Source organism: Triticum aestivum, chromosome 2B, assembly GCF_018294505.1.
Source record: "Triticum aestivum cultivar Chinese Spring chromosome 2B, IWGSC CS RefSeq v2.1, whole genome shotgun sequence".
Classification (NCBI taxonomy): Eukaryota; Viridiplantae; Streptophyta; class Magnoliopsida; order Poales; family Poaceae; genus Triticum; species Triticum aestivum.
The window spans coordinates 747,021,731-747,030,739 of NC_057798.1; the positions used below are offsets into that span (position 1 = coordinate 747,021,731).

At 45.0% G+C, this 9,009-nt stretch overlaps 1 protein-coding gene across 2 annotated transcripts in view; it reads left to right on the plus strand.

Annotated features, from left to right (window-relative positions):
- LOC123047118 (probable E3 ubiquitin-protein ligase HIP1) overlaps positions 1-3,363 on the plus strand; it is a 7,553-nt gene extending 4,190 nt beyond the window's left edge. The window contains exons 5-7 of one of the 2 annotated variants that reach the window (XM_044470607.1): positions 706-786; positions 872-1,012; positions 2,916-3,363. In XM_044470607.1, coding sequence (XP_044326542.1) covers positions 706-786; positions 872-1,012; positions 2,916-3,047 — 354 coding nt within the window. In that variant the 3' untranslated portion in view covers positions 3,048-3,363. The remainder of the gene's footprint in view (positions 1-705; positions 787-871; positions 1,013-2,915) is intronic. The other variant, XM_044470608.1, reaches the window with a different exon arrangement.
- The last annotated feature ends 5,646 nt before the right edge of the window (positions 3,364-9,009 follow it).

A 9,009-nucleotide genomic window follows, 5' to 3' on the forward strand; every position in this document is an offset into this window, starting at 1 on the left:
TTACAAATATGCCCGCCTTAGGCGCTTAGGCGTCCGCCTTAGGCGCTTAGGCGTCACCTAGGCGATAAGGCGCCCCCCCAGCGCCTTAGGTCGCCTTACCGCCTTAAAAACTATGATTATTATTGTTCTGTAAACAAAACAAAAATCTACTTAATAGTAGATGGATACTTGACTCCGGTTTTTGTCTGTTTACTTACTGACCTTACTTGCATTGCCCCATCATGGCCTGTTAACTTGTCACACTAGTTGTTTGACAGAAGAACATTTAGTATACATGGGTTTTATGTTGCTAGATTTTGGATCTGGAACCATGTAACTAGTAGTACAAAACACATGCATTGTGAACCTATAGTTAAGCAGGATTAAAACAGACAGATGGACCTACCATCCTTAAAATGGGAGGCTAGTCAGCACTCAGCAGTCAGAGCGTTCCTCTAGAACTACTATACATCAAGTAGCACAAGCCTAGTTCTGATTTTAATTTTTGAATAAAGAATAGCCAGCACATCACATGCTAGAATAGGAGATCTTATCCTAAGATGATAGGTTCCTGAATGTCTCCCTTTTCATATATACATGAATGTACAATGCAGAGTGAACATTACTTAACTCGTATAAAAATCTAGTATTTGTTGCCCTTTAGTTTTTGTTTTTGCTGATATTTGTGGGGATTTACTTTGTTTCCATACCTGTCCGTTCTTGAAGCAGTCTATTTTCTATGGCGGTGTCGAGATTCATGATAGACACAGGGATATGCGTCTTGACATAGACAATATGTCTTATGAGGTCAGTGTTATTTAGTGAGGCGTTACCTTAATCTTCATCCAAGCTAAAATGTATTCAAGATATCCGTTCTCTACTCATCTTTCAGGAACTATTAGCACTGGAGGAAAGAATAGGAAATGTTAGCACTGGGCTCACCGAGAACGATGTGATGAAGCTCCTGAAGCAAAGGAAATTCTCGTCATGGAGATTATCATCTATGGAATGTGAGCCATGTTGTATTTGTCAGGTATCAGTGTTCTGCACTCTTTTACATTTCGAAGCTTTTGCACTCTGTTCTTTTGCTTGATTATTAGCTTGGAAACATCAAGCTTCTTCAGTTGTGTTATATAAGCATGTACACTCAATTTTGAATCCAAATAGGTTGTATCAGTTAAACTGAGTGTCTTTGGGTCAAGAAGACATGTAAAATTGGCAGTGCATACTTGCATCTCTTTTGGTATACCTTAGACTTGTTTGCTGCTTACATATATTTTTTACGCTGCAACGGCGGGTTTATGCCTGCCTAGCAGTTTTATTGAATACCGAGTAACAGTTACAACCAAAGCGGCAGGGGTTATAAGAGAAGCAGGGGTGTAGGGGGTAAAATTCAGTCTTTTACAGGGGCTACATTCTTGCTGCTAGATGGAACAAAATGGACTCCAGTCCCAGATGAGGGGTTGCTTGAGCTCGTTTACGCATCGATTAGACCAGAGCATGAGATCAGCTGCGCAGGGGCGGAGTGGCAGGTGGAGACCTTGGTGTTCATCTTGGAAAACTTTGGCGTTACGTCATTTCCATATGTTCCATAGAATAGCGATTGTTACCGTGGATATTGGACATCGAATCTACCCAGCAGGTTGAGTCTGGGGGCACTTAGGTTGTTGAGTTCTTCCCAGAGCTGGCCGATGTGCACACAGGAGAAGAACATGTGGTTGATAGATTCAGTCAAAGGGCAGAAGGGGCATCTGTCGGATGCAGCGATCCTCCTCCAAAACCGTCGCTCATTTTTATATAGCCTGTCCTTGCTAGCAAGCCAGAGGAATAATCTTCACTTGTTTGGTGCAGTTCCTCCAAGTTGCTGTAGCAGTTTGGACCGCCGGTTTGTTCACCCATGCTGCACCGTATGCCGAGCTTGTAGATAGTGTTTTTCCTTTGATCCTGCTGACTCTCCTGTCAGTAACCTGTTCATTGAAGGAAAACGTGGCAGCAATATCCCGTATGGAGATCAGTTCGCACTCAGCAGCGTAGGATAGACGAGGTGTGAGAGCGAGGTTTAGCAGCGGTAGGGAGGGCACTTTGGCAACAGATGCATTAGGCTTAGTGGTATGAGAAAATAGAGCGGGAAACTGAGCGGCCAGGATGGTAGTATGGTGGGAATCCAAAGATGAAGCCAGAAAGCTTTGGAGATGTCATTGCCAATGGAGACTTTGGTGATGGAGCGAAGCAGAGGGAGGCCTTTGGCGATGTCTATCCAGATAGTTTGGACGAGCAGTAGGGCTGTGAAGGTGGATTTTGGGTAGGTGCTTCAGGAGGCATTGGTTGAAGTGGTGCAGCGACAGGAAACTGAACCTTGCATTGACACCCAATAAATTTTTCTCTGCTTAAATACATTCATCCATGCATCAGTCAATCTAATTTCCAAACTAACATTTCTGGAGTTATGGACACAGTATACTCAAAATTAAACTTCTACCACTAGCCTTTGCCTGATTTTCAGGACTGAGTTTTTTTTTTGTGTCAATTAGGCACATGAGGTTATATGTTAAGGATGAATTTTAGATTTGTCTAATCATAGATTTGGAAGTACTCCCTCCGTCCGGAAATACTTGTCATCAAAATGGATAAAAAGGGTGTATCTAGACGTATTTTAGTTCTAGATACATCTCTTTTTATCAATTTTGATGACAAGTATTTTCGGAGGGAGGGAGTATTTTCTATTGCAAGCCATGCTCAGTCAGGCTTCCTAAGAAGCCATTTTGATTCAGAATCGCACCTAGGGACTATTTTGTAGAACGTCGTGGTACATTCAAATATAGGATCTTGACATGCTTACATTTGTTTTTCGAATGGTAAAAAGACTACAGTTACACCGCAATCTAAAATTATTAGACAAAGTTCCTTACTTACCTGCTTTCTCCCTGTTTATTCAGGAGGAATATGTGGACGGAGATGATCTTGGGACGCTTCACTGCGGGCACGACTTCCATGCGAGCTGCATCAGGCAATGGCTGGTGGTGAAGAACCTGTGTCCGATCTGCAAGAACACCGCCCTGAAGACCTAAGGCAGCAGCAGAGAGCAGCAAGGCTCGTCGTGGGTGGCGCCGATGTCCGTTCAACCAATTGCAAGATCATTTTATTGATTCATAATACCGCACTTTTTTGGCCAAAGGGTTTTTGCATTCACCTACAGTTTGATTAAAAAAAATCCAAACTTGAAAAAAAGTTTGAAAACTGGTCATGGTTCGAAAACAAAAAGAAGGGTTCAAAACTGGTACTATCTGTAAGCCGCCTGCGCGGCAAATAATCCCTTGGATCTGTGTCTAGTACTCATTTGACTAAATATTGATGGATGCATGGCATGATGGATGCTAGTTTAAAGATGACTTTGTTGCCGTCGCATTGGTGATCTACTGTTTTTGTTTAGATGTTTTTTTTTTTTGCTGAATTTCGCCTGTTGTGTCTTTGGAAACGTCATGGTCGTGGACCATGGCTATCCTGACGAGATGTGGTTGAGTGATCTGATCATGGTGTGCCGGTTGGGTCTGGATCCCATGCCGAGTTGGTTGCAGCTGTACCTGTACGTGTCACCTGTCGGCCACGGACGGACGGACGGCGGGTGCCGCGAGGCGCCGGCACGCAGCTGTTGGCGCCGTCGCTGTCCCGGCCGGGCCGCCGCTGTTGGCTAGTGGTGGCCGAGCTTTGGGGCTCCCTTCTTGGCCACACACGCCGACATCCCCGCCGCGGCAAGGCATCATCGGTGTTGGTGTTGGCGTCGGCCTCACGGAGCGCGACTGCATCGGCGACGGGTTCGGCGGGCATCCCCATCCCGGCGCGTACCCGTCCGGTTCGCGCGCCGGCCGGTCGCTGTATTCGCAGCGGCAGGGTACCGTGACGGCCTCGGGTTTCCTTTATGCTGTCCAGGGCTTCGCCGGCGACACATCGGTTCAGGTTCTCTGTCGAATAGCAGCGCGAAGCCGTGCTGATCCTGTCAGCGTCAGACCAGTATCGGATTTGGTCGTGCACGAACTGATTCCATGGCATTGGACGTTGGTACGTGCACAGCGGCAGAAACGGTGGCCTGGATTTCGGCGTTTCTCCATGTAGATATTTTTCCCGATATTTTTCTTTTTTTTAGCATTTTTCTTGAGACAATGTTTTGATCGGTTTTACTGGGCTGGGCGACGTCGAGACGGGCCCAGATTGTTTTTTTTAGCATCAGTACAGACACAAGCGCTCATATACACGCGCATACACTCACCCCTATCAACGTACACACGCACACCAGACCCCTATGAGCACCTCCGAAAGACTGAGCCGGCATATCATCTTGAGATTTACGAAGTCACCGTAGGCGCCTCGTCGTCGACGGGAACGTTTCCTTCCACTGAAAGCGCATCACCAGAAATCCTGAAATAAATTCAGAAATAATGCGAGCATCGGGATTTGAACCCTGATGGATTGGGGATACCACCGTGGGGGGATTCCTATTCGGCGCTGGTCACAGTGTAATTTGCAAACGCATCAGTCTAAGATGGGCCGGCCCATTCTATCATTATCCTTCCTGTTTTGGAAACGTCAAAAAAGAGGGCTTGGATGTGATTCGAACTCGAAACGCATTCGTTGGAAGCGCTCGGGTCTAGCCACCACGCCATCCACTTGTGGTTGTAACTCTAGTTCGTTTTACACTTTTTATTCGTTTTCCAGATCGGTTTATTCCTTTTTTTCTCATCTTATTGGTTATTAGTTAATTTTTTATAATTACTAAGTTTTTTTCTTAAAAAAAGAAAAAAATGTCGTAGGGGTGGGTAGGCCAATAGAAGACTAGGGAACTTATCCTAGCCACTCAGTTCTGCCCCTTTCAATCAAGAATTGGGGCTTCACAATTACTAGCCAATATTTATCTCATGCCTTTCCTCGTTCATGGTTCGATATTCTAGTGTCCTAGGCGTTTTATTACGCGCTTTTTTAAAATTCGTGAACATTTTCTTTAAATCTGTGAACTCTTTAAAAAAATCAATTAAATTTTTCCTGAATTGATGAACTTTTTTTAAAATTCGATGAACTTTCTTTTAATCCAATGATTTTTTTTAAATTCGTTGAACTTTTTCCAAATCCGATGAACTTTTTTTAAAATTTGATGAAATTTTTGCAAGATTGGTGAGTTTTTCCTTCAAATTTATGAACTTTTTTCAAAACCGATGAACTTTTTTTGAAAACGATCAACTTTCTAAACTTTTTCATAAAGTTGTTTTCCAAAATCAGTGAACCTTTTTAAGTTTGTGAACTTTTCTTAAAAAATGATGAACTATTTCTCAAAATTGATGAACTTTTTGAAGTTTGTGAAATTTTGTCTCAAAATCGGTGAACGTTTTTACATTCATGATTTTTATAAAAATAAGTAAAATACTAAATGATAAACAGATAGTGCAGCCATATTAGTTTATGTACAGTTATCGCTCTTCAAAATCACAAGTTTACGGTGGCAATTGTGGTTAGCTAGTCTTGAACAGGCTTGCTCTTAATGGGCGGTGCGAGTTCGATCCCTCTTCCAGCGGGCGCCAGCTACTTGTTCGGGCTCTTAAGGCACCGAACAGGAGCTCCCGGGGTCCGAGAGAGTGCATCACTTGACACACTCTCAGCCGCCGTCACATATCGTGCTCTGTGTGCTCCCTCTGAATTTCATTTTTTTACTCTTCTGCACATGCTTTCGGCTTTTAAATGTCTTTTTGGTTTTTTGATTTTTTTTGATTTTTCACCGCTTCCTTAGCTTTCAGACAAAAAAAATCAGATTTTTTTCGCATCAAAAAGCATGGTTTTGCCCTTCCATGAGAAGTACGGTTTTACTTTTGCGAGAGGCACGACCATGCCTCTTGGAAAGAAAAATAAACGCGTTTTATGTTTTCTTTTTCTTTCACGAGAGGCATGGTTTTGCTTTCCTGAGAGGCACAGGCACAACCGTGCCTCTCGAAAATGGAAAAAAAATATGTTTTTGTTTTTTTCTTCTTCTGTGAGAGGCACGGTTGTGCTTTAGCGAGAGGCACGACCGTGCTTCTCGGAAACAAAAAAATGCATTTTCTATTTGTCCTTTCGCGAGAGGTACGATTTTCCTTCCGCGAGAGGAACGGTTGTGCTTTCATCAGAGGCACGGCCACGCATCTCGGAAATAGAAAAAAACACGTTTTCTGTCTTTTCGCTTTCGCGAGAGGCATGGTTGTGCTTTCGCGAAAGGCATGGCCGGTTCGGTTTTTCCTTCCGTTTTCTTTTTGTGAAAAAAGTTCTTCAAGCCTATCAACATGGAATCTAGTTTTGAAGATCTCGACACGAGGAATTCAATGGTGAAAACGGTTCGAGATTTGGACGCACTGCACACGCGTCACTTGTTGCAATGTGAGGAGGTGTGAGTGATCTTTGAAAGGAGTACTCCTTAATTAGTGATCTCGCTCGCCAAATGTTCCTTTCTCTAAAAAAACCGGCTGATGTTTCTCTCAACAAAAAACTTTCCCTAAAAAAGAAAAAACCCGGTCTGGTTGTCGTGTGCGACAGCGAGTCTATTCGTTGCAGGTTTTTTTGAACATTTTATGGGGTGCAGCCTGGCTTCCCTATAAAAATATGGTGCGGCTATCATACGAAAACCAACATTCGGTGGAAACCGATAAAAACCATGCGAAAAAGATGTTTTGAAGTTTCACAAATTCTAAAAAAGTACGGAATGTTAAGAGAGTGATGCTCTGTTGCCATGCAAAATTTCAAATTCAAACACATTACGAGATGTGAGCTACAAAAATAACAAAATCAACATTGAATATTGTCGAATAGTAATGTCAGTATTCATGGCAGAATTTATTTTTTCATACCTCACAACTAGTAATGTGTTTCAACTTGAAATTTTGCATGACAATAAAACATCACTGAGGGAGTCCTGGACTAGGGGGTGTCCGGATAGCCGAACTATCATCATCGGCCGGACTCCAAAACTATGAAGATACAAGATTGAAGACTTCGTCCCGTGTCCGGATGGGACTTTCCTTGGCGTGGAAGGCAAGCTTGGCGATACAGATATGTAGATCTCCTACCATTGTAACCGACTCTATGTAACCCTAGCCCTCTCCGGTGTCTATATAAACTGGGTGGTTTTAGTCCATAGGACGAACAACAATCATACCATAGGCTAGCTTCTAGGGTTTAGCCTCCTTGATCTCGTGGTAGATCTACTCTTGTAATACCCACATCATCAATATCAATCAAGCAGGACGTAGGGTTTTACCTCCATCAAGAGGGCCCGAACCTGGGTAAAACATCGTGTCCCTTGTCTCCTGTTACCATCCGCCTAGACGCACAGTTCGGGACCCCCTACCCGAGATCCGCCGGTTTTGACACCGACATTGGTGCTTTCATTGAGAGTTCCTCTGTGCCGTCGCAATCAGGAGGGATGCCTTTTCCCGTCTTTAAAGACGGCGCCGTCGCCAAGGGAGCTTTGGCCACCGGCCAAACTATCCGGCTAGGTGGTTTTCTTATGACCGCCTGTTCGGCCACCGCTCCGACAATGACCTCTCAGGTCATCAAAAGCGATCTTCACGTCAACTCGGAATTCGCCGAGCAGCTAGATCCGATGGAGCTCTCCTCCGTAAATGAGCTCTTGGATCGCATCGCCGCCCTGGGAGTCGCTACAGACTACGATCAGATTGGGCTTAAAACCGATCTGAGAGAAATTAACTCTCCCCAGGCTACCCACCACGTTGTTGTGGTAGAGGAACAACGCGGCGACTCTTCTTCTATGTTAAAGACCAGTTATGTCCGGATTCCCGATCCCTCCATGCCGGATTCCCGCGGAGGGACGGACGTCAATCAAGTACTGAACCTAAAGTCAGGCATCGGACCAGATTTGTTGGATAACATCCAGCAATCCAAGCTTCCAAATCCGGAAACTTCTCGGCCTTTGAGCCTCAGATTGGGCGGGGTTCCGAATTTAATTCCGCCCGCCCACCCAAACATAAGCGATCTATCTCAAATACGGCAAGAGCCCGATGAAACAGTACATCATTACTGGGCCAGATTCCTCCTGGTTATGGACAGGATAAAGGACTGCCGTGAGGAAAGCGCAATCTCAATTTTCTGCAACAATTGCACGGACAAGGGAATCATGAACGCCATAAGTCGTCGCGAAGTTACACGCTTCGCCGACCTGGCGACCATAGTACAAAAATACTGTGCGATGGAGAGTGCCTGGAAAACCGAAACCAGGTTTTGGGACAATCCGGCCCTGAACATAACCCTAGTTCGAAATAAAAGGGTGCGTCATACTCAAGCACCTGGGTCAAAAACCAAAAAGCAAAAAACCCCCTAAAGGGCACGGAACCGTACTGGAGGGATGGCTCAACGGACCCTGTAAAATCCATAGTACAGAGGGCGCCACTCCAACACATAGCCTTCGAGCATGTTGGATACTACGGCAGGTGGCCAAAAGTGGCGAAGGTTTTCTAGCCCCGGGTAACCAGCCCAACAGTACCAGTACGGTATTAACAGTCTTCGAGACTTTCGCATCAAATAATATGCGGAAACGAACAATCCGCAGCCTCGCCGAAGTCTACCAAGTAGCAACAACAAATCCATGGAGCGACACGGCTATCACCTTCAATGCCAGCGACGAACCTAAATTCCGAACAGCCCGAGCACCAGCCGCATTGGTCCTCAGTCCGATAGTGGACGGCTTTCGTCTTACCAAGGTACTCATGGATGGCGGCAGCGGATTAAACCTCATCTACGAGGAAACCCTCCAAAAAATGGAAATAGACTGGAGCCGCATTGAGCGAAGCAGCACAACCTTTAGAGGAATAATCCCTAGTCGGGAAGTACGCTGCACAGGAAAAATCACACTAGATGTAGTGTTCGGCTCACCGGACAATTACAGGTCCGAGGAGGTCACGTTCCAAGTGGCCCCGTTCGGCAGCGGATATCACGCCTTGTTAGGGCGAGAGGCATTCACAATTTTCCAAGCTATACCCCATTACGGGTACATGAAGCTTA